This window comes from Canis lupus, chromosome 23 (assembly GCF_011100685.1).
Source record: "Canis lupus familiaris isolate Mischka breed German Shepherd chromosome 23, alternate assembly UU_Cfam_GSD_1.0, whole genome shotgun sequence".
Classification (NCBI taxonomy): Eukaryota; Metazoa; Chordata; class Mammalia; order Carnivora; family Canidae; genus Canis; species Canis lupus.
Window position 1 is genome coordinate 52,520,327 of NC_049244.1, and position 24,502 is coordinate 52,544,828.

General features: G+C 41.0%; 2 protein-coding genes across 3 annotated transcripts in view; one reads left to right on the forward strand and one right to left on the reverse strand.

Moving 5' to 3' along the window:
- The window catches only part of GFM1 (G elongation factor mitochondrial 1), a 43,529-nt gene extending 20,892 nt beyond the window's left edge, over positions 1–22,637 (forward strand). Inside the window, exons 12-18 of the mRNA XM_038571316.1 lie at positions 1,189–1,326; positions 2,182–2,264; positions 12,830–12,992; positions 14,951–15,095; positions 20,508–20,668; positions 21,435–21,488; positions 21,628–22,637. Coding sequence (XP_038427244.1) covers positions 1,189–1,326; positions 2,182–2,264; positions 12,830–12,992; positions 14,951–15,095; positions 20,508–20,668; positions 21,435–21,488; positions 21,628–21,759 — 876 coding nt within the window. The 3' untranslated portion in view covers positions 21,760–22,637. The remainder of the gene's footprint in view (positions 1–1,188; positions 1,327–2,181; positions 2,265–12,829; positions 12,993–14,950; positions 15,096–20,507; positions 20,669–21,434; positions 21,489–21,627) is intronic.
- Positions 96–7,886, reverse strand: LXN (latexin). Of its 2 annotated transcripts, XR_005377286.1 has the most exons (7): positions 7,721–7,886; positions 7,223–7,285; positions 5,787–5,964; positions 5,417–5,553; positions 2,896–2,958; positions 2,335–2,622; positions 96–929 (listed from the first exon to the last, which is right to left on the reverse strand). XR_005377286.1 is itself a non-coding variant. In XM_038571317.1 (6 exons), exons 1-6 carry the CDS (start codon positions 7,847–7,849, stop codon positions 2,524–2,526), a joined length of 669 nt encoding a protein of 222 aa, XP_038427245.1. In that variant the 5' UTR covers positions 7,850–7,886; the 3' UTR covers positions 2,294–2,523. The 2 variants fall into 2 exon arrangements, 1 of the variants encoding a protein (XP_038427245.1); XM_038571317.1 differs by lacking the exon at positions 96–929 and having other exon boundaries at positions 2,294–2,622.
- Positions 22,638–24,502: the final 1,865 nt, after the last annotated feature.

Genomic DNA, 24,502 nt, shown 5'->3' on the forward strand with positions numbered 1-24,502 from the left:
ACATCGTTTTTGTTTTTGTTTTTTTTTTTATTTATTTATGATAGTCACACACAGAGAGAGAGAGAGGCAGAGGGAGAAGCAGGCTCCATGCACCAGGAGCCCGACGTGGGATTCGATCCTGGGTCTCCAGGATCGCACCCTGGGCCAAAGGCTAAACCGCTGCGCCACCCAGGGATCCCTCTGACATAGTTCTTAATTGACTAAAATCAAGATACTGACAGGACTGTGTTCTTTCTGGAGGCTCAAGGGGACCTTTTATCTTTTGCTTACTCAGATTATTGGCAAAATTCAGCTCCTGGTGGCTGTTAGGACTAGGGTCCCCATTTCTTTGGTGACTGTCACCTGGGGCTTGTTTTGTTTTGTTTTTTTCTTTTTTTTAGCTTCTAGAGGCTACCCGTTTTCCCAGGCTCGTGGCCCCATCCCATCTTCAGCCATGAAATCAGTCCCTTATGTGCTTCAAGTATCCTCTGCCTCTCCTTCCTCATGCAAGCTCTCCTTCTGTATTCCTCTTCCTTTTTAAAGGCTTGTGTGATTACATTGGGCCAGCCCAGTTCTTCGTGGTAATCTTCCCATCTCAAAGTTAGAACTTTAATCATTTCTGCGCAGTCCCTGTCACCACATAAAGTAGCAGTCCCGAGTTTGGGGGGATTAGGGCACATCCTCAGGGGACCATACTTCTACCTACCAGGTATGGAATTCTATCTAAGGAGCATAAAGGTGCCTCCAGGCAGGTTGTTTTGAACAGGAGAAGTCTCCGTGTCATTTGCCTTCCTTTTGGTCTTCCGTGGCCTGCTTGGAGCTACAATCAGGTCTTGGTAAACACGCTGCTTCCTTTGATTATGTATACCATTTCTAGAATGTAGCAGAGTAACACAATTCTTCTCTCTCCTTCACGGGCAGTTTTCCACAGATGGACAGTTTCTGTACACCTAAGGATACAACAGGAAAGGGCAGAGTGGAGTCTCAGACTCTTGTTTTGTATCTTGTTACGGAAAGAAAATCCTGCCAGCCCTCTTGACTGTATGGTGTCCAAGCTCCCGTACTGAGAGGGTCTGGCCTAGGAACTGGGTAGGGGTCACTGCTATTTCCTAACTGTTCATGTATTTGATGTCATTTAGTAAAGTTCTTTCAATCATCCTATTGCCTATTATGCTTAGTAAAATGTGTAATGACTTTCTTTTTTTAAAGAATGATCTGGAAAAATTTTCAAAAGGTATTGGCAGGTTTACAAGAGAAGATCCCACATTTAAAGTCCATTTCGACAATGAGAGCAAAGAGACCATTGTATCTGGAATGGGAGAATTACACCTAGAAATCTATGCTCAGGTAATGAGTCACAAGGAATTAAATTCATTTTATATATGTCTGTGTTTTGTTACAAGTCAATGATTCTTAGTCTAATGACTGCAAACTAATAGCGATTCTTCAGACTTCATTCTGGTTTGCATCCAGTTACGTTACAAATGTTACTGTCTCTTACAAATTAATTTTTCTTGATTTTTGAATCTTTTTATTTGTAAAACATTTGCAGACTCCTAGAATCACGACTCCAAATCAAGTTATTTGCGATAAGATCATCCATCCACCCCTAGGTCATCCATCCACCCCTAGGTCAAGCGAATCCTGGTCCCAGCCTTAGGGAGACAGTCTGCAGGAAGAGACCTGCTGAGGAAGTTGGCCGGGAAGTACCCACTCTTGAGGCCATTTCTTGCCTATTTTCTTCTCAAGTCAGTACTTGAAGATTATTAGAATATAGATACAGGAAGAGTAGATAGGCTGTACTTTTGCTAGGAAAGGTCTTCTGTATCTATGAATGAAAACAAAAGCTATTTGACAAATGATAAAAAATTCTCGTGATCATATTTTTTAAGTTAAGATAGTAGAAAACTCTGGCATACGCTATTCCAGAGAATATGTAACAAAGGTGAAGTTTTGGTGATTGAATTAACTAGAGGCAAGTGTCCGTTAAACAGTCTAAGTTAGAATTGATTATAAAATCTTTAAAAGTAGTTTGTATCGATGTTTCTAACCTTTCTAAGATACCTAAGTGATTTGAGATTTATCATTTTAATCATATTTAAATGAGTACTTCAGAGGCAGTTAAGAGTCTTAGGATTTTTTCTTCTTTCAGTTTATTTTTTTAAGCACATGAAAAAATTAACTCCCCTCTGTTCTTTCTAGAGGATGGAAAGAGAATATGGCTGTCCTTGTGTCACAGGAAAGCCGAAAGTTGCCTTCAGAGAGACCATTACTGCCCCTGTCCCGTAAGTATGCAACACAATTAAACAGGCTGTGAGGCTGTAATTGAAGCTTTTTATTATGGGATATACATACCACTATTAGCGTTGGGACACTTTTACATCATGATACTCTGTACTGTGTGGAATCTATATGGTTCCATACTGTAACGAAGACATTTATACCAAGTTACACTTTGGGATTTGCATGGCACCATGTAGGTATCAGTGAAGACTGGCATACACATCATTAAAAGGAAGCACACGTCATTGATAGGGTCTTCATTTATTCCGGTTGTGCTTCCTTTGGCAGACGGGTATTATGTTTGACTTTAGTACCATATTGCGGATGCCAGAGAACTTGCATTTGCCAAGGAATAATCTCCTGCAAGTAAAAGAAACTAAAGCTGTGGTAAAATTCAGAAAACATTTTAAGAAAACAATGTTGGGTTTAGATTTTATTAGAGACAAAACAGTCCTTAAAAAGAACAGCAAAAAAGAAGCTAAATGGCTACAAGTATAATATACTTGAACCTAGTGTCCGTATTAATTTACATGGATTCTGGTTTAGAGTCAAAATTAATAAGACATACACTGTGGCTATAAAACAAGTCTTAGTTTTCAAAGTCTCATCAAATAAAGGTAAATGATACTTTACCTGAGATGCAATGTCATGAAGTAGAACAGTGTAGTCTAACTCAATGAAGTCATCATTTCTTTGCTGTCATAAAAAATAAAAACCTGGTGTTTAAAACTTAGTATCTTTGGCAAAAATGATATGTTCATTTTAAAATTCAGCTTTTGTTACTAGATAATAATAGATAATAATTTAATAAGTAAAAATAAAAATTGAATGTTATAGTTTAATTAGCCTGATCGGAAAAACTGTGTTCTTGGGGCACCTGGGTGGCTAGCAGGTTAGGTGTCCATCTCTTGGTTTCAGCTCAGGTTACGATCTCAGGGTCATGAGATGGAGCCCTGCATCGGGCCGACACTGGGTGTGGAGCCTGCTTGAGATTCCTTCTCCCTCCCTCTCCCATCCTACCCAATGCCTGTGCCTATTCTCTATCTCTTAAGAAAGAAAGAAAAAAAAAAAGAGAAAAACTATGTTCTTATGAATAAGTTTTCTCTCAAACTACATTTTAAAATCCTATTTCATCTGTTACTCTAAAAATTGTACACCCCTTTTAGGTTCTGAGTTGTGGTAGCTACTTCAGAGCATTATGATCTAAAGTTTGTCATTTAAGATTCCTCATTGTTTCTATTATTCAGAAAAGCATCGTTTTAAGGAATAAGCTACTGAACTGAGTGTTTACATTAAAGGGAACCAATTTTATAATAGAAATTCTCTCTTTAAAAACTGAAAATAGGAAAATGTAATGAATGTAGTTATATGGTTTTGCAATTAAAGCTTCGATCTGTGCTGCTTATTGGTTTGTGCATATAGAGTATTTATGCCATTAGCTACACAGAAATACGGCATCCACATCGTTTAAAACTGTATTCACCAGAGATTTGCTGTACTTAACCAAGGTTCTTTAAGGCTTATAATCAATGTATTGAAACAAGCCCTGGCGTCTGAGGGGCAGCTCCTGTGGCCCCTTTGGTTAATACTGATTATAAATGTGCAGTCAACCTTTCAGCTGAAATTTTAATTAATGCTTTAAAACTTTGATGAAGGGTTACAGGAGTTTTCTTTCATACAACTTCTAGCACTGTCTTGAGCCTATTTTGCTACAAAATCCTGCCCTGAAAACCATGATTATGATTGTATAACCTCTGTAATCCAGACCTGATACTCAGTTATTTGAGGCCTCAATAGCCCAATAGGAATTTGTAACCAAAGTTGATATCTATAGAAAGGCATTAAAAAACTCCTCAGTTTGGATGCCTTGGTGGCTCAGTTGGTTAAGCATCTGACTCTTGATCTTAGCTTAGGTCTTGATCTCGGGGTCGTGAGTTCAAGCCCTGTGTTAGCTCAATGCTGGGTACAAAGCCTACTTAAAAATAAAAAAAAAAAAAGGCTCTTAAAATGTTCTTTTGGTATTTATGTTAGGTATTAGCATTATATTCTAGCTATTGTGATTGGGTATCCTGCCCTCCAGGGCCCGTGGGTGTCTAATAAGTGGTGGCAAAGGCCTGCGGAGCACAGGTGCTCCAGCTGCCTTGTAGTTTGTTTCCAACAAGCTGAAAGAGGTCATTTGGAACGTCCTTTTCTCTTATAGAACTAAAACTGTTTATTATGGTTTCTCTGCACTCTGTTTTTCTTTTATTATTATTATTTTTAATTGGAGTTTAATTTGCGAACATATAGCATAACACCCAGTACTCATCCCGCCAAGTGCCCCCCTCAGTGCCCGTCACCCAGTCACCCCAACCCCCCGCCCTCCTCCCCTTCCGTCACCCCTTGTTCATTTCCCAGAGTTAGGAGTCTCTCATGTTTTGTCACCTTCACTGATACTTTCACTTTCCCTTTATTCCCTTTCACTAATTTTTATATTCCCCAAATGAATGAGACCATATAATGTTTGTCCTTTTCCAATTGACTTATTTCACTCGGCATAATACCTTCCAGGTCCATCCACTTTGAAGCAAAAGGTGGGTATTTGTCGTTTCTAAAGACTGGCACTCTGTTTTTCTTGATATCCATTTAGACATCAACACTTGCCCTTATTATTTTTTTCTTTTTAACCTCTTCATAAAGCTAAAATGTGAGGCTGACTTGATCTCTCTAAAGACCAGAAAGAGCCCGTTCTGAATGGTCCTATTATCAGACTTATCACCAGGACAGCAGTAGGTCTGAGGCTGCAGATTATGACTAAACTGGTTATAAAAGAACATGATAAGTAAACAGCAAGCGTCACAGGAGTTAAAAGAGGCTAAGATTTTTGTTGCGGCAGATCCTCGGGGCAGGAAAATGCCAGCACGTCCCTGAGCAGCCGGGCTGCCACTTCGGGAGTGGGAAAGCGGAGGTGGTTCGTTTGCAGAGCTATAGGGATCTGAATCCGAAAGTTCGATCGCGAGAGCCCTCGTCTCTAGGACGCTGAGCGCAGGAACGGACCGCCCCAGTGTCCGTGGCCCCGCTGGGGCCGCCGCCCCGGCCAGCGCCCGTCCACTCTGAGGGGCCGCGGGCTCAGCCCGCACACGTCTTACTGCTGCTGGCTACAGAAGCCACTTACCACTTGCTTGACCCTGTGAATCTTCGCCATTTTGTACCACGTGTTCTCCGTCGAGTTCTGCCATATAACGTAACCGCAGGCGACCCAGGCCAGGTGTCGGACTGGCTCCATCTCCGGGGGCACGTTCCCGAGACCGTCTGGTGAGGGGGATGGCACTGGTAAGTGGAAGCCCTTTACATACACAGGGATCAAACCTTTGTGAGATCTAAATTCCAAGTCCTGTTCGAGTTTCCTTCAAACGTGCACAGAAGGACTCGGTTAAGCCACGCATCTGTAAATTTGCAAGGCCCTCCTGTGTTGAATTAGACTCATAATGAATATTTTTGCAAACGCTAAAGTTGAAAAATGTCTCCATGTCATATTTATGTACCTGGAATATTTTGTGCTTCAAGTGGTTCCTTCATGGACTTGAGTCTTTGGTAAAATGTGTTATCTTCTTTATCTGGGTTCTTTCCAATTTCTCCTTCAAATGTGAAGTTGACTTCTGGTGCGGTATCTTGTCCCGTCAGAGGGTAAAGGACTTCAGCTGTGCAGTTCAGGGTAACTTGCTGTTTGAAACATTTTGCAAAATATCTTTAGATGCAGATGGCCATGCATCACTAGTTGTCATTCTTGAGTTACAACATTTAAAATGTTGCCCCCGCCCCCATGGTATTCCACACTAGACAGAGATAGCTAATTAGGTTGGCTTAACAGTTTTCTTGAAGGCATCTAAAATAGATAACTTCTTTTATGACTTATAGAGTATCATAATCTTATAATTCATCTTAAAACTTTATTATTTTAGTATTAATGGGGTGTCCATTTGTAAGGCCAGATTTTAGTCTTGACTTCACATACTACCTTTAGACTTTGGTTACTTTTTAAGTCTATTACTCTCTTTACTCTGCTTCTAATAACAGAAATATTCTCAAGCCAGATACAGTAATCTGTCTAGATGTAAAATTAGAAAATAGCAGCATGGGTTCTGCCTTGAAAGATGGCTGTCTAGCAGCCCAGGTATCTTAATAAATCTCCTCACGTCAGCCTGCATCTCCTTAATTATGCTCAACAAAAGGGCAAACTTAACTTTATTTTTCTAATTTTAAGATACTTAGGTAAACAAATTGTAGGGTCTTTTAAGTTTGTCTCACTAACAGTTTGGCAGGTATATAATTTTTAAAAATTTCCCTGCCCCATTACTGAAAGATTCTTAGGAACATGGTGGTATCATTTGGCCATTTTATTGCTCATAAATATTTTATCTAAAAGCACTGGCTTTCTTTGAGTGAAGGAAAATTGAGAAGGCAGACATAAGTGATAATGACTGGAAAGTAAATTACGTCATTTGTTCCTATCAGACTGGCCTAATATATGACATTTGTTAAGGAAATTTATTTGAACTGAAATGTGTCTTTTCTAGGTAGCTCAACAGAATTACATCATGTATCTCAGAATACATATATATATGTTTGTTTTTTTTAAGATTTATTTATTTATTTATGATAGAGAGAGAGAGGCAGAGACACAGGAGGAAGGAGAAGCAGGCTCCATGCAGGGAGCCTGACTGGGGACTTGATCCCGGGTCTCCAGGATCGCGCCCTGGGTCGAAGGCAGGCGCCAAACTGCTGAGCCACCCAGGGATCCCTCAAAATATATTTTTAAAGGAGTATAATCTGACCCTGTATGCTCCTCATTTTTTTCAAGGCAGGGATTTCATAACTTTAAAAACAGAGAGCAAGTTGATCCTATGATTTGATCCGCAAAGGTGATCTAAAATATTTATAGAGTCAAATTTTACTTCATAATAAAGGACATTCCACTTACTTTTTGGATAATTTCTTCCACAGAAAATTTAAGGCAATACTTATGTCCTTTTTCCGGAATATCCTATTAAGAAAATGTGATTATTACAAAAATAACTCGTTCTTTGTGTTGTCAGGAAAATACAGTTCTCGTGCTGTGGGGCGGCGGGCGCCTGTGGGGCTGAGGGCTCCCGCCCTGTGCGGCCCCACCCTGGGCGTGACGCCGGGTGCAGGGCTGGGGTATGGACCCCCTGGGGCAGGCCCCCCGGAGCCAGGCCGCCTAGTGGGGAGTGGGGGACGGCCCGACGCCGCGCTCCCCTTCGTGTGGTCCGAGGCGCGAGGAAGGTGCCTCCGCAGATGTAGGCGCTGCTGCGGGTCCAGGGCAGGAGCCGCCGGGGCGCTCGGGGCGCCGTCCCCGCCCGTCCCCGCCCGTCCCCGCCCGTCCGGGAAGGGCGACCCCGGCCCCGGCCCCGGCCCCGGCCCCGGCCCCGGCCCCGGCCCCGGCCCGCGTGGACCTCACCTGCACGCTGGCCTGTGCGACCGTCTGCACCTGGAACACCTTGTGGGGGGTCCCCTGCTGGTAGTTGATGCAGTTCTCGGCCACCGAGGCCGCCCGCGCGGCTGGGAAGTGGGTCGGCGGGATCTCCATCCTCGGGGCGGCGGCGGCGGCTGGGAGGGAGGGCGGGAGGGAGACGGACGGAGCCGGGACGGAGCCGGGACCGAGCCGGGAGGGAGCCGGGAGGGAGCCGGCCCCGGTGGGGGGCGCGGGGCGGGGCGGGGCGGCGCGGCCTCCTCCCCTCCTCCTCCTTCCGGCTCCCGGCTCCGCCCCTCCACTCCCCTCCCCTCCCGCGCTGCCCCTGCCCCTGCCGCTGGTGCCCCCTCGGGAGCCGGGCCTTTCCCGCAGGGGGCGGGGCAGGGGGCGAGGCCGTCACCCACCTTCACCCACGGGCCGGGAGGGGCGGGGAGGGGGCCGGGCCTCCCCCGGCTACACTGCGCGGGCGGGCGGGCGGGGCCGGGGCGAAGTGCAGAGGAGCTGGGCCCGTGAGTCACGTCACCCCCTGCTTCCTCCCCCCCTCCCCCCTTCCTCCTCCTCCCCCTCCCCTGGGCCTGCCCCGCCCCGCCCCGCCCCGCGTGCTCACGCCCTGCGCCCCTCCCCAGCCGCTCCTAGAGAAGTGACGTTCTGCTCTAAACCCTGCTTCCAACCTTCTGAACCACTTTGGAGATGATAGTCCAAGAATCAAGACCAGTGGGATCCCCGGGGGGGGGGGGGGGGGGGGCTCCGCGGCGGGGCGGCTGCCTCGGGCCCAGGGCGCGCCCTGGCTCCCCGGCTCCCGGCTCCCGGCTCCCCGCACCGGGCCTGCACCGGGCCTGCCGCCCCCTCAGTGTCCCCGCCTCTCCGTGTCTCAGGAATAAATCAGATCTTTAAAAAAAAAAAGGGCATAACTGAACTTAAAGCAGGACATTGAAGCAACTTGTAACAGAGACTTTTTAAAGCTGCTGAAGCAAGCACAGACCTTTGCGGGCGCGCACGTCCTCCAGGTGTCTTGGTCACCTTCTTGTTTCACCTTTGAATGGACTGTAGTGTAGGCCTTGGATTAGCTGAGGATCCGGAAGCGAAGGTTCCCTTTTATCTGTATGGCCAGACCTTCCCTTTAGCTTGTTATCTTGGAATAGAAATTCTTTACTTTTTTCTCAAAACGGATTTTTGAAGTTTCTTTGGAAGTTCTTTGGGTTGGCATATGTGTTGTGGTGCTTTAAAACTTTTTTCTTTTCTTTTCTTTTTTTTTTTTTTTTTTTTTTAAGATCTTACTTATTTATGCATGAAAGAGAGAGGCAGAGACCCAGGCGGAGGGAGGAGCAGGCTCCATGCCAGCAGGGAGCCCGACCTGGGACTCGATCCTGGGTCTCCAGATCACAGCCTGGGCTGAAGGTGGCACTAAACTGCTGAGCCGCCCGGGCTGCCCTGTTGTGGTGCTTTAAAGAATAAAAATGTATTTGTAATGTGTTCTTTTCCTCAAATACCCTTTTTCATTTACTAATAAGGTATTTGGAGTAAGTATATTTTTTAAAAATGTAAGGAGTAAGACATTTCTGTCTTTTCTAGTTACATTAGCCAACCATCAAGTAAGTAGAGGATGAGGAGCTTAGTTTCTTCTCTTAAAGCTTTTTCTAAAAAAATAAAAATAAAAAAATAAAAATAAAAAATAAAGGTTTTTCTTTTTGAGAGTGAGAGGGTGAGTCATTCATCAGCCAACTTCCTAGGTTGTCTGTGTGTGTGTGTGTGTGTGTGTGTATGCATTGTTTGAATCTTACGTTTTTTTGATAGTGTCCAGGAAAGAGTGGCTGAGTACATTCCAATGATGCTGACAGAGCTTTTTGCTGACAATGAAGATTTAAGTTTCACCAATAGCTAGTTAACACCTCCTGGTTATTTCCAGTTGGAGTGGTTGGAAATATACTATGTGAGCCTCCTAGATGAAGTCACCACTGGAAGCTTTATGAATACTATAGATCAAAGCTAGGTAGTATGTGGTGACGTATTAGGCATTTACTAAAAGCACACGTTTATATTCTTTTCAAAGTATAATATATTCAAAGATTTAATGTAATTTATTTATTTGAGAGGAAGAGAGAGTGAGCGTGCAAAAACAGGAGGACCGAGAAGCTGCAAGCCAGATGCAGGACTCCATCCCAGGACCCTGGGATCATGACCTCAGCTGAAGGTAGATGCTTAAACCGACTTAGCCACCCAGATGCCCCCAAAGTATAATTTTTACATTAAAACATTTAACTGCTTATCTAGATGTTAATAAATTGCACTAAGAGAATCTCATTCCTATACATGAGTCCTTAAAATCTTACGTACTAAAGCTTTATGAATGGTTAGTCCAAGGCTCTTATCTTCAAATTTGAATAATATACAGGTTACTTTTGTTTTTTAGTTGTTTTTTTTTTTTTTTTTAAGATTTTATTTATGTATTCATGAGAGAGAGAGAGAGGCCGAGGGAGAAGCAGGCTCCCCACTGGGAGCCTGATGCTGGAGTCAATCCCATCACACCCTGAGCCAAAGGCAGATGCTCAACCACTGAGCCACCTAGGCATCCCTATGGGTTTCCTTTAAAGTAACAAAATTATTACAGGTCTCTGGGATCAGGTTAATTATAATAATTTTATGTAACTGCATGAGCATAAAACTAAGTAAAAAGGTCTGCAGCTTGCAACTTTACAACTCTAAAACCAAAATAAATTTACAAAAGACATAAAATCAACGCAGTTCTAATTAACACTAATATTTTTGTGAGAGATGATGTTTTGCCAAAACAAAATTGCCTTTCATGACATGCTAGTGGCCTGATGACTGGAGCGTGGGTTCTTCTCTACCTCCACACCTGTGAGCTGCCTACCGAATGATGTCTCAGCTCTTCTGTCCCTTGTCTGTTACTGTAAAGTTTGTCTTCATATACTGTTCCTCTAACAGCTGTTTAAGTGAAATCCTCATTTGCAGGTTATATCAGTTTGTGTTCTGCCCTCTAGAAAAATGTTTGATTAAGAGACTTGGTTTGAGTGCATATCCCGGCTCTGCCACTTAATAGCTACATCATGTTTGGCAAGTTACGTAGCTTCTCTGATCCCAGGTTTCTCATCTGTAAAATGGTGCTAGAAATAGTGCACACATCATAGGTTGTGGTGAAGAACAAATAATCCATAAAAACAGCTTAGCACAAGCCTGGCACCCGAGTGTTCCATTATTTGGCATCCACTTGATTATGCTTCAGACGTGGCCCCTGAAACTTACTCGTTTGTGAACTGGCCCTTGAGAGCGCTGCTGTCCTGTAGACCTTTGTGCAGTGATGGAAATGTCCCAATGCGCCGCTCTGGACCGTAGCTACTTCCCACATTTGACTGTGGACTACTTAAAATATGACTAGTGCAACTGAGGAACTAAATTTAAATATCTTTTTTTTTTTTTTAAAGATTTATTTATTCACGATAGAGAGGCAGAGACCCAAGCAGAGGGAGAAGCAGGCTCCATGCAGGGAGCCCGACGCGGGACTCGATCCCGGGACTCCAGGATCGCGCCCCGAGCCAAAGGCAGGCGCCAAACCGCTGAGCCACCCAGGGATCCCTAAATTTAAATATCTTAAAAATTCTAGCTTAAATGTAAACATCCTTGGTTAGTGATTACCCCATAGATAGCACAGGTCAAGGGTATATTTGTATAGATGTTTTGTTATTGTCAAATTGAAAACAAAATTTTAGATGTCTCCGAGAACTTGTGCATACCCAACAGTTTGTCAGTGGACCACGGTTGTGGAATCCCTTCCGTCATTCTGTGCTGCTTTGGCAGTTGTTTTCCCTTCTGCTTTTGTTCTCTTAGTTCTGATAGCTGTTGTTTTCGCTCCCAGAAAAATTAACCTTCCAGCATTTTGTTTTTCTCAGCCCATCCCAAATCTCTTGGCAACTGGGAGATTATTTAAAGGCGCATTCACACTTAGGCTTTTTATGAAACCCACGTATTCCAAGCTGGCATCTCCTACCAAAACTAATGTTCAGTAATTCCAAAGCACTCATAGATCTGTGTGTAGGAGCACACTCATTAGTGTCCATTTGCCTGCAGTTATCGGAGATAATTTTGAAAGCAGCTGGCCTCTTTCATCTTGAGGTCTTTATTATTATTATTATTATTTTTTTAAGATTTGATTTATTTATTTGACAGCACAAGCAGGGAGAGTAGCAAAGGGAGAAGGAGAAGCAGATTCCGCACTGGGCAGGGAGCCCCCTGAGGGGCAGGGCTCCATCCCAGGACCCCCGGCTCATGAGCCAAGCTGAAGGCAGATGCTCAACCGACTGAGCCACTCAGGGGCCCCTCATCTTATCTTGAGGAAGGTTTCAGTTTAAAAGGAGAGATGCTTTGCAGACAGTAAATACTCCTGCTATTTTTTTTTTTTTCAGTGAACTAGTGTATGTTCACAAATGTTTAATATGTATATGAACATACTATTGTATTTCTGTTGCCACTAGTGCTTTGAAGTAAGCACTGATCTGTCCCTGTATGTCTCTGAATGACTGACTTGTTAGTCACTATTTTGCCATTACTCCTTTTAGGTGGTAATCCCCCCAGAACTCCCTTCCCTTGTATTGCGTCACTCCATAAAGTCCATGTGGTCAGCTCAGATAGAAACTGTCTCAATAAATTAACTGCAGAGTTCCCATTTTCAAGGGACTGTCTTCAGTTGTAGGGATTTAAGAAGAGAACCCTTTGTCTGGGAAAGGGAGGGATTCCACAAGAAGAGGATAGGCTCGTGGGAACGTAGGTTACCAGACCAAGAACCTCAGACCGACTTCTAACCTTTGTGCTTTTCTACCTATGAAGTGAAGAATTGGCAGGATTAAAGAAAACCCTAGATTACTTTGGTGTCGAACCTCACCCTCACTGCCAAGTAAAAACAGGAAAGAGAGAATTGCTTTTTAAATAAATTTCACAATGAGATTTTATGGCAAAGTACTCAAAAGAAAAAGTGAAAATGGTGAAATGTGGTTTTTCATTTAGATCAGTAGGAATTATTTCATTTTGGTAATTAACATAATGCTGTGTTGATTTTTTTCCCCCCTCCTAAATCACTTTCAGGTTTGAATTTACACATAAAAAACAATCGGGTGGTGCAGGCCAGTTTGGAAAAGTGATAGGTGTACTGGAGCCTCTGGACCCAGAGAACTACACCAAGTTGGAGTTTTCAGATGAAACATTTGGGGCAAATGTTCCAAAGCAGTTTGTGCCTGCAGTAGAAAAGGTAAAACAAATAACTTTATTACATGTTTTTCAACCAGTTTATTAGGTATCAAATCAAAATAGTTTTTTTTTTTTTTTTTTTTTTTAAGTTTTCTTTACCCAAGTAATTTCTACATCCAGTGTGGGACTCGAACTCACGACCCTGAGAGGGGTTGCATTCTCTTCTGACTGAGCCAGCCAGGCACCCTTCCCATTCTGTTTCTATCACATCGTCTTCCATGGTTCATTTTAGTTACAGTCCTGCTTCTTTATCTGATTTAATCTTCAATTTATTAAGTTGAAGAGATATAAAGACATGCTATGACAGCAAGGGGGAAATCGTTCTTTTTCGTTCTTTCTTTTTTTTTAAACAGAGCAGTAGTTCTTTCTCTAAGAGGACTAAACCACTTTCTCCTAGTCCAACTATCTCAAAATTGTAGCTAGCATTTTAAAGACATACACTAGCAACTATTTATTAAGCACGTTTGATATATAAGCTTCGGCGGGGGTGGATTTCTTAAGCAGGCTCTGCCCAGCACGGAGCCCAGAGCGGGGTTCGATCTCACAACCCAGAGATTGTGACCTGAGCTGACCTCAAGAGTTGGACACTTAACCAGCTGAGTCACTCAGGTGCCCCTCATTCTGTTTCTTAATCATAGTTATTATTTTTCTTTTGACAAATTTGAACATACTTCATTAATTGCAATCAACTAAAATTTGTAGCAGTCACTTGAGATTTGTGAAAGATTGAAGTTTACTGTCCGAGTGGCACCTCATTTGGTAAGATTCCCAGCACCTGAGTTCTCCCGTCATCTCTGCTACTGAGGAATGTGCTCTTTGGTAAAGCATGGGGTTCAGAGCCAGCTTCTTCGTTTGCAGACTGAGTGTAGATAAAACCTTAACCCTGAACCCCCCACCACCTTGAGAATCAAATAATGCTCTGTGACATTTCTTTGTAAATTATGAAGTGCTGTGCACATGCGAGAGGTAAGTGTTTGATTTGCTTTCCTGGGTCACTGGTTTTAAGATGGTTGCTGATCTTCAACAGTCTGTTCTCATATATTGAGATGTTTAGGTTTTCATTTACCCTTTTAACTTGGAATCTTTACTAATGATAATTTTGGTTTAAGTGGTGGTAGGACTCTTTGTGATTAGTAGATTTCATTCATTGTACTTTATTACAAGACAGTTATTTTGTCACTCTCACACTTTTATCTTCTGTTCTCCAAGATTAATGTAGGTGAAGGAGAGCTTAAGTTTTTTTCCACACACACAGTTTATAGTTTTGTAGTGTCAGAAATACATTGTACTGTATACACAGATATATGTGATTGTTTTCCAGGAAAAACTAACTTAAATTGGAGGAGCTCTACAAATGTTGAAGGGACTGAAAAAGTATTGCAAAATTACCAAATTGTAGTTTAAAAATATGTTTAGTTTATTGTGTTTCATCAGACCTCATGAAGCTGGGTTTTTTTAAAGAACTGCATAAGGAAAAATGAAATTAGTGTTGAATTGCATTTCTTAGTGTTATGACACCATAGCTGTAACGTAGCGACCTGCCGGGGAGGTGATCGGTGTGTCGTGGGAGCTCAGCACGCAGCTGTTGAATCAATGCCAGTTTTGGTGGAGGTACTTTTACTTGCCTTTCCCGTTTCCTCCTTGTAAAATTAAGAGCTGGCCGTCTGTATAATGGGTTATGAGATAAATAATTCCTGAAGATGATAAGGGTTATTAGCACTCACAGCATCACTTTCAAACCAGCCCACACCTTTAAGTGATAATGCTTTTCCAAGGGATTGTTCATCTCGATGTCGCAATAGTAAAGTTAAGCTGTTCGACTTTTTAAAGACTCTTTTTGAAGGGTGGAATGTGGTATCCGTAAAAATACTTCAGAACAGTAGAATGTGTGAGTATTCCTGGTGACGTATCTCCAAGTGAAACCCACTGATTCCAGAAGTTGTGTTCATTCATTGCCAGGGGTTTCTGGACGCCTGTGAGAAAGGGCCTCTTTCCGGTCACAAGCTCTCCGGGCTCCGGTTCGTCCTGCAAGATGGGGCGCACCACATGGTCGACTCCAATGAAATCTCTTTCATCCGTGCGGGAGAAGGTGCCCTGAAACAAGGTATTCTGTGTCCTGGCACGTGCCGCAACCCACGTCTGTTTTCCCTGGTGACCCTCAGAGCCTCAGGACCCTGTACCTAGTTGAGTCTTGTCGCCCGAGGGCATTTAGCAGCTCACCAGGGACCATGGCAGGTCTGGGCACATAGTTAGGGAATTGAAGTGAGGGTAGATGGCTGTGTTCTCTCTCTTACAAAATTAGAAACCTACTTTATTCTCCTGAATTACCTAGTATTTTTTATAGGCTTGAATTTATAATCTGTAGGTTCTGTTTTGCCACTTGGTTTTTTTTAATCAATTAATTAACATATAGTGCATTATTCATTTCAGAGGTAGAGTTTAGTGATTCATCAGCTGCATGTAACACCCAGGCCTCCTTACATCATGTGCCCTCCTTAATTCCCAGCCCCTGGTTACCCCTCCCCCACCCTGCCCTCCACAACCCTTAATTTGTTGCCTGTGGTTAAGAGTCTCTTATGGCTTGTCTTCCTCTCTGATTTCGTCTTATTTTATTTTTCCCTCTCTTCCTCTCTGTTCATCTGTTTGTTTCTTAAATTCCATATACGAGTGAAATCATGGTAGTTGTCTTTCTCTGACTTACTTCACTTAGCATTGTACTCCCTAGTTCCATCCACATTGTTGCAAATGGTAAGATTTCATTTTCTTTGATGGCAGAAAATTTCTTTTTCCCACCCCTTTATCCATTCATTTGTCGATGAACATCTGGGCTCTTCCATATTTTGGCTATTGGGGAGGAGGGTTTTTTTTCTTTTTTTAAAAGATTTTATTTATTTATTCATAAGGGGGGGGGCAGAGACACAGGCAGAGGGAGGAGCAGACTCCATGCGGAGAGCCCAACGTGGGACTCGGGACTCGTGGGACTCGGGACCCGTGGGACTTGGGTCTCCAGGATCACGCCCTGGGCTGAACTGCTGAGCCACCTGGGCTGCCTGGCTATTGTGTTTTTAATAAAGAAGATAGAGGTGCTCAGAAGACTAAGAAATACTATAGAAACATTAGTTACGCTATTTTTAGTGACTTATTCAGATGTCAGGGAATCAGATTTGTAAGTAAATTTTTAAATGTATGAAATTGTAGGCTTTTCGGCTTTTTGAGGATACCAACATGTTTTGAAAGAACTCCGTAAACTTTATTTACAGTGTAGACCTCTTGCTAAACCGCTGGCCTTGTCAACCTTTTCCACATAGAATAGCAGGTCTATTAAATTGCTGATGAACCAGAAACCTAAACAATTGCAAGTATATCTGATTTCTTGCTTTTAAAAGAGAAAAGCAAATAACAGCAATTTGACCTCAGGGTTATTCAATAAAGAAGCTTGAAACTGAACATTTATTCTCTTTGTCATCTCTTCCATATTCATTATTAATAATATATATAAGTATCTTTACACTGGAGAATTACGATTTACAAAACATTTCAGAAACATTTTTATCAAAGGGAATCAAAATGGACAGTAAAAATAGATAAATCATAACATTTTTTAAGCATTCTGTAAATCACGATTTTTTTTATTCTTCATGAATTTTGGAGTTTGTGTTTTTCCTTTTGCATCTGTGATCGGTGTGGGGCAATGGTTGGAGAAGGTTGCTCATTTCTTGACATAATTACTTATGTTACTTAAATGGCAGCCGTTAATTTGTGTGCTGGTTTCTCAGTTGTGAAAATGAGCGAAAATGCTTCATTTTCTTTACACCAGCTCTCTATTAAAAATCCAGTTGAAATCTGTGATCTGGAAATCTTGTCATAAACTGAAGGTTGCATTGATAGGTAAAAGGGAAATTAAGTCCTAAGAAAATAAGATTTTGTTAGGCATGATTCACATTAAAATGCCTGCCTCTTTTGCCCTCGGGTGTTTACCACTTTAGTAAATCTTAAATTAATTGTAATCACTTTTGTACTTTTTGTCAGCTTTATTGCAATGTAATTGACAAAATTATAAGGTATTTTAAATATGTATTTGATGATTTGATATACATACATATTACAGTACTTCTTACAAGCACAGCTAAATTACAAATCAATTTTTCTATGCCAATTCTTGACTGGAAATTGATATGCTTTCCTGGAGATAGAGTTTACACAAAGCCAGATAATTGGTACGGTCGTCTGTTAACAAAGAGCGTCATCATCTTTTTTAATTGCTCTTGTATGAACTATAAGTGTAGGGGTAGATGCCCATAATTTACACACAGTATCCATGAAAACAGTGTATATGTCTGTGAATATTAGCTAAAGAGATGAATATGTGCCATTTTCTTTTTAATTATTGAAGTGCACAAACATTAAATATGATTAACTGCCTGGTGGGTGTGCAAAGGAAAAGCACTAGATAGGTAGTAATTGAGAATTACTTTTTTTTTTTTTTTTTGCCAGATAAACGTGCAAATCAGCAGGGTGCTAGCATGAAAATGAATTTCTTTCCTGTTTCTTCATCTGTTATTCAGTCATCCATGATTGAAAGACAGATGTGTATAGGGTGAAAGGAAACTTTCCTTAGTTCAGTAAGAAAATCATCTTGTCATGCATATACCTCTGTTGAATACAGTGTGAGAGTTTTGGGGTGAAAATGTTGATAAATGAGCCCAGTGTCATAATAGCTTAGACCTACAAGCTATTCTTTGTTATCAAAATGGGAAGAAAAATAGTTCAAATTCTCTTTTGTTTTTTTTCATTAAAAAAATGAAAACAAACTGTGTTGTCACAGTGTAAACCTGGTCCCTGAGATTAATCAGTGATGGAACTAAAGCTGAAATCTGAAAGTGAATGTTCTGTTTGGGCATGTTCCACCTGACGGATGTGACTATTGCCATCATTTTCTGTGGCCAGGTTTTAGAGCACTGTGCTTGGTCTCCCCAGAAGCCGCTGTACAAGAGAAATGAAGGCCTAGACTAGCAAAGGTTAGCTCGTTTAGCTTGACTGTGCCCTTTCTTTGACCTCTTGCCCCATCACGTGGAGGACTTTGAGATTAAACCCCAGCTTTGCTCCATACTTACGTGTGGAAATGAGCAAGTCATAGGAACTTCCCCCAGGCTCCTTGGAGACAGTAAGTCCACAATATTATATGAGAGAATGTAAAATTAAAAATAAGGATGTATTTGAAACGTGCATACTTGGGCAGTGAATGCTAGTCACTCTTCATGTTACCTTTGACTGGGACTGTGCCGTGCCACCCATTCCCTAGCTTCCTGTCTCAGAGTGGTCGTAATAACATTTCCTGAGCATTTATGTGCCCTGTATTATGCTGAGTACGTGAATTATCATATTTTATGTTCACAGTGACCTTACAGTTGAGAAAATTAGGACTCTTGAGTAGTTAATTGAATGGCTCAACGTTACGTGACAGTGGTGAAGCTGAGAGTTAAGCCCAGCCCAGAGTCCTAGCCAGTGACCACCACCTCATACGGCCCCTTTAGCACCTGGCCTGGTGTTACCAACGTTACTCCTAGTGGGCTAAAATAAAAATATTACCTACCACCTCTTCTCACCAGTTCAGGCTTAAAAGTTCCTGTGATGATGATGGTATTTTTTTTCTTAACTGTCTTAAAAAGCCGTAGAACACGTGGATCTGCTTGAGGAAACCTTGCTTTTAGGGGTGGGCTGCCGTGGGACTGTTGAATACTGCAGGGTGAATTAACTCCAGTCTAGTCACAGCGGGTTAGAAGAAGGCGTGAATAAGGACGAGGTTCTTTGGAACAGAGTCAAGAGGTGAATTTAGGGGAAAAGGGGAAGCTGAAAGGAGCTAGATGAGAGAATATGAAACTGAGAACTGGACAGGACATCCCCAGCAATTAAGTGATGGGCACCGTATACCTGGCCCTTCCTTCCTTTAAAATATGACCCTTTGGGATCCCTGGGTGGCTCAGCGGTTTAGCGCCTGCCTTTGGCCCAGGGCGCGATCCTGGAGTCCCAGGATCGAGTCCCGCGTCAGGCTCCCGGCATGGAGCCTGCTTCTCCCTCTGCCTGTATCTCTGCCTTTCTCTCTCTCAATGTCTATCATGAATAAATTTTAAAAAAATTAAAATATGACCCTTTCACAGTCTAGCTCTTTTATGTCACTGACCTCCTGGAAGCAGAGGTAATGTGTACTAAATCTTCCTATGTCTGCTCACATCTGTCTTCCGGGGTGCCTTTTGCATTAATTGTGTTTATTTTGAGCCAGGGAGTAACCCAAGATGTTACAAGAAATAGAGCTATTTCTGCAGTCCAGAATTGTTAGTCTGGTGCTTTAGATGTCTGGGAGGGTTCTTTGGGGCTTAGCTGATGAAGAATAGGAGTCTGCAAAGTTCTGTTACTTCTCTTTTTAGAACAAAATTCACTAATTAGGATTAATTAATCAAAGGTAGATCTGAGCTATGATTTGAATTAGAAAATATTTCAAAGAAATCCAAGCATATTAAATTGTTTTTACAGTTATTGCACTTAAGCTAATAGTGTCTTTAAGAGAAGTGCTTGAATAAATTTGTGTAAGAGTGATTGCTGATTAATTTATCATAAACAAATTGGTGCCCAGAAAGCTATGATTATCTTAAAATATTTTCTTTGTCGTCTTTTCTGTGTTTTGCTTAAAGTCTTTATTTAGAGATAATGCATCCATTCTGAGGCTGCAGCATTATTCCACACCATCATAACATACAAATTAAATATGAACATTTGAAATGTTTTTATATCCTCTCCACAGTCAGTATTTGTCACAATTGAGAAGTGTTCTAGTTATGTATTAAGGGAGATAAAAAAATAAGCTTGGACACACACATTTGAGTGCCTAAATCTGTCTTCATTTTGTAGGTGAAGAAATTTGAGGGCTGGACATACTGTGTTTTTCTGAAAGACATGTATAACTTGTTAGGGTCAGAGGAGAAACTAGAAACTTGGTCTTCTAATTCTTAATCATGTTGAAATTATTTAACCTAGAAAAGGAAAGACACATCTCAGGTGTGACTTATTATTAAATTCTAATATATGATAAAAGTTATTCTCTTATAGTTAAAAATAACTATCTTCCAGGGACCAACCAGGTAATCGGTTTACCTGGTTAAAGACTTGACAGTGGGAGAGAATAAGTAATCCTCAACTGGATAATTTAGATGGTAAAGAACTTGATTGAATGTTGTTTAAAGACCCCTTTTATAGTCTCTGCAGCTTAGTAATGTTTAAGGATAAAAATATAGTAATAGAAATAGTAATACTGTAATTATGTGTTGTCTTACTGGAATTTCCTTTTTAGGAGAATGACTATTAACCACTACTAGAAAAAAAGAGTCCAGGTCAAATATCTTAACCTCATCACTCATGTGTGTGCCTTTGGAGAGCACTCTCCCTTTTATGTATCTGGGTAGGAAAGAGTTTCCATTTATTTAAAGATTAATAAACTAATTATTGTATTTTTTTAATCCAGCTTTGGCAAATGCAACATTATGTATTCTTGAACCTATTATGTCTGTGGAAGTTATCGCCCCAAATGAATTTCAGGGACAGGTGATCGCAGGAATTAACCGGCGCCATGGTGTAATCACAGGACAAGATGGGATTGAGGACTACTTTACGCTGTATGCAGATGTAAGTACTGTTGGGCACTGATGATCTTACTTTTAGTGACCACAGAGGGAGACTGTAGAGCAGCATTCAGAGAGTGTAGAGCAACCTGACACATATTTCCTAGCTATTCAAGTGTTGTATTTTGGGCTTAGGTATGTGTGGCAATTTCTGTAATTTGCTGTTAGGACAACTCTTAAATGCAAAAGCTACAAATAGGATTTCTGTGGGGCTTTGTGAATATGTCATTTTCTTAGATGTATAAAAGTTATCTTTCTTGTTACAAGTTTCATTTCTGTAGCTGCTTTATCATGTTATGTCTGATTTACTGGATAATAATTGAGTTCCATTGCCTGTACTTTATTTACATCTCATGGGTGAAAGTGTGTATCACATTGCACAAGGCCTCCTAGGAGACACTGCTGTCAGCATATTCTTGAGGTGTCCAGAGGAAAGTTGTAGTAACATTTTCACAGAAGCACTTCTCTGTGCTTGAGCTGCAGCCAGAGTGCGGAGTGGGTATGAGGGGGAAGGCCGTCCGTGTGATTCGCCCTGTGAAACGGAAAGATTTGGTTTCTGGTTGTGACTGTCACATTAATCTTTTTAAATAAGATTTTTTTTTTTTTTTACATTCAGTAAAACAAAAATACTTCTCTGGCTTTGTAATTCTTTTAAATCAGGAGTAATTATTAGAAATCGAAGTCTAAGGGCATTAAATGCCCAAGGCTTTTTCTGTACGTTTCAAAAATATTTTTCAATAAGCAGTACTATCTACTCTGTTTGTTTTCAGGTGCCTCTAAACGAAATGTTTGGTTACTCCACTGAACTTAGGTCATGCACAGAGGTAAGCAGGTGTGCTCTTTAAGAAACCACCCCACACGGTGTCAAATACGTGAATTCCTGTCTTTGCATGACTACCTTGGTAGATGTACCAAAACAAACAAAATCTTGGTTTTCTTTTTTTTTTTTTTTTGACGCCTTAGGGAAAGGGGGAATACACAATGGAGTACTGCAGGTATCAGCCATGTTCACCGTCCACGCAAGAGGACCTCGTCAATAAGTACTTAGAAGCTACAGGTCAACTTCCTGTAAAAAAAGGAAAAGCCAAGAACTAACTTCCTTCATGCTAGGTTGACTGGCTGCAACTGTATCTGCAAGATCCAGATACTTTAATGGACCCTGGTGGGATGGATTCAGGCTGAAACAAAATTTAGAGGTCCTTCCTAGTATATTCAGGAGCTTCCGTTATATTCAAAGATAATTCTGCGTATGTCCCACTCTGTTGATTGGTTTCATAGTTCATTGAAAAACCTCAAATAAAATAATGGTTATTACTGAGATATATTTAGCATCTAAGAGAAGAAGAGACTGATTTCAGTGATACTTCTAAGCTTACATGGTATGTAAACCCTCCCTTCTGAATTTTTTATGCTAAGAATTTTCAACATAGAGAAAAAGCTAAAAGAAACAATACAAAGAACAGACACCCATGTTTTGCATTGAGACTCAGTAATGAACAGTCTTGTTAACAATTTGTTCATCACATAATTTATTTTGTCATATTTGCTTTATGTCTCATACTTCTATAATTAATTTTTTAAATTATTGTTTTGCTAAGTTGCATATATCGTGACGCTTCTTGGAGTGTCCTCTTTTGATGAGCAGGCTTTTGTAGAAGGCAGCTATGCTCACCACTATACCACCAACGCACAATGCAACAAGACTTTTTTAAGAGTGGATTTCACATGTTCTCAGTAGAGAACATTTATCAGATTCTTCATTGGGATATTACGATGGCTAGTAAATTTCTAGCTGTTTTATATATAGGTGATTGCATCACTTTGTGGCTTCTGCAAAGTTATAATTGCCTGTTTTTATGTTAGTTTCTTGTGGACCTTTTAAAATGAAAAGCAGACCTTTGCCTATGCTCTTCTTACCCGTGTTCATTCTGTGTTTCTCCAACTCTGAATAATAAAATATAATTTATGTAGTAGCTGCCTGGTCATTTTCAGTCACCTGGTAAACACCAGTTGAATTTGAGTCTGCTGGAATTTATCATTACACTGTATTCATTGATGTTGTGAAAGAACAAATGTTAAGTTTTTGTTTCTAGAATAGGTTGGACTTTCTGGGAAGGCTCTACCCTGTTTAGGATTTCTTCATCCCAAAATCATCTGATGTGACAAATTTCCTGGTCCTTTCCCTTAAGAGGATAATAGAAATAACGTAACTTTTAAATTCCTTTCTTTTTCTTGATTTATAGGTTTGGCTTTTTATAACTTAAGGTTTCTAGAGAAAGATTTTTTGAAGTATTGAGCATGTTTTCAAAGTATCTGTTAAATGCTTTGGATGCATCATCTAATTTCATTTTCACAGCCCAGTGAAAGTGGGTACTATTACTATGTCCATTTTGTAACAGAAGAAGCAAAAGCACAGAGAAGGTAAATAACCTGTCCAAGACCACACAGCTTGTTAAATTTTCAAGTTGATAATTAGTTGTATTCATCGAACCAAATGCATTTTCCCCAGGAATATGTCTGTTGCTATAGTATCATCAGACCTGATTTTGTTGATTATTTTTTTATTTTGTTGAACAGCAATCAATTTTGTTGAAATGCTTTGGTGTTTGACAATGACTTTGAAAATTTTTCCTGATGAGGAAATGCCTTCCTAGAATTTAGCACAGTTTCTCTGGCTATTGCCAACAGTTAGGAAGACGAATAAATTTTGATGTGCTTTTCACTTGTTAAACATTTTGCTTATTTATTAAAAAAACCTAGATACTTAATCCAACACCAGCATTTCATAGGCAAAAACACAGTCCTGGCTGGTGGGAGTGACAAGAGTGTAATGACATAGGGACAGATCTAAGGCCAGAACCGCCATCTCTTGCTAATTCGGTTTTAATTGGTGAAGACCACATTAGCAACCACAGTCTGTAGCAAGGAAAAAAATTAATGAGAGTATTCATAAATGAGGATTTTTTATGTCACTCTTATGAAGGATAATTGTTGGCTAACTTAAAGAAAGACAGTGTTGTGTCAGAGAAAAGTAACAGCACTAGGGAGTCCGTAGGGATTCCCAACCCGCTGATCCTGGCTGCACTTTAAAAATCACATGGGGAGCTTAAAAAGAAACGCCCAGTCCAGCCTCTGGATACTGATCCTCTGGATCAAGATTAAAAGTCTTCCCGCTTGATTCTAATATACAGGGAACTTTAAAGACCAGTATTTCCTGCATTTCCTAGACATGAAATGGGAAATTTGTTTAGATGTGTCATGTTATTAATTTTCTCCTCTGTGAATGTAGTTGGATTAACTTTGCCTTTAAAGAAATAAGGTTAATTTTCTGTCCTTCCTTTCCTCCTTGCTCAGTCTTAGAGTATTTAGTGGCAAAATCATTAAAATTTAGTCCTGAACTGTTAGAATTTTTCATATCTCAATGTTTTTGGAATCTGGATAAGTTTTAAAATTGATGCCAATGGAGCGAGGCCCCTACCAGGTAATAGTAATTTGTGACCCCGTAGAAGTCTGTCCCTTTGTAAGAAGATGACTATTTGCGTTGCTCGAACTGTAAATGGTTGGCCGAGAGCTGTAATTGCTGCTTAAAATGTCTTCGTATAAAGAACACTAGAATGTACCCTTGAAGTAGTCGGTCGTGTTTGTGGCTCATTGTGAGTGTTCACTCATTCATTTATCCATTCAAGTGACTGTTAGGCGGCAAGTTGGGTGACGGCAGCACTTTGGAAGCTAGGCACGGTCACAGAGCCTGCAGGTCGTAGAATTTTCTAAGCTGAGAGAAATTGTGGAATAAACTCATCGTGAAGAACTCATTTGTGGGCAAATACAGACTTTCAGA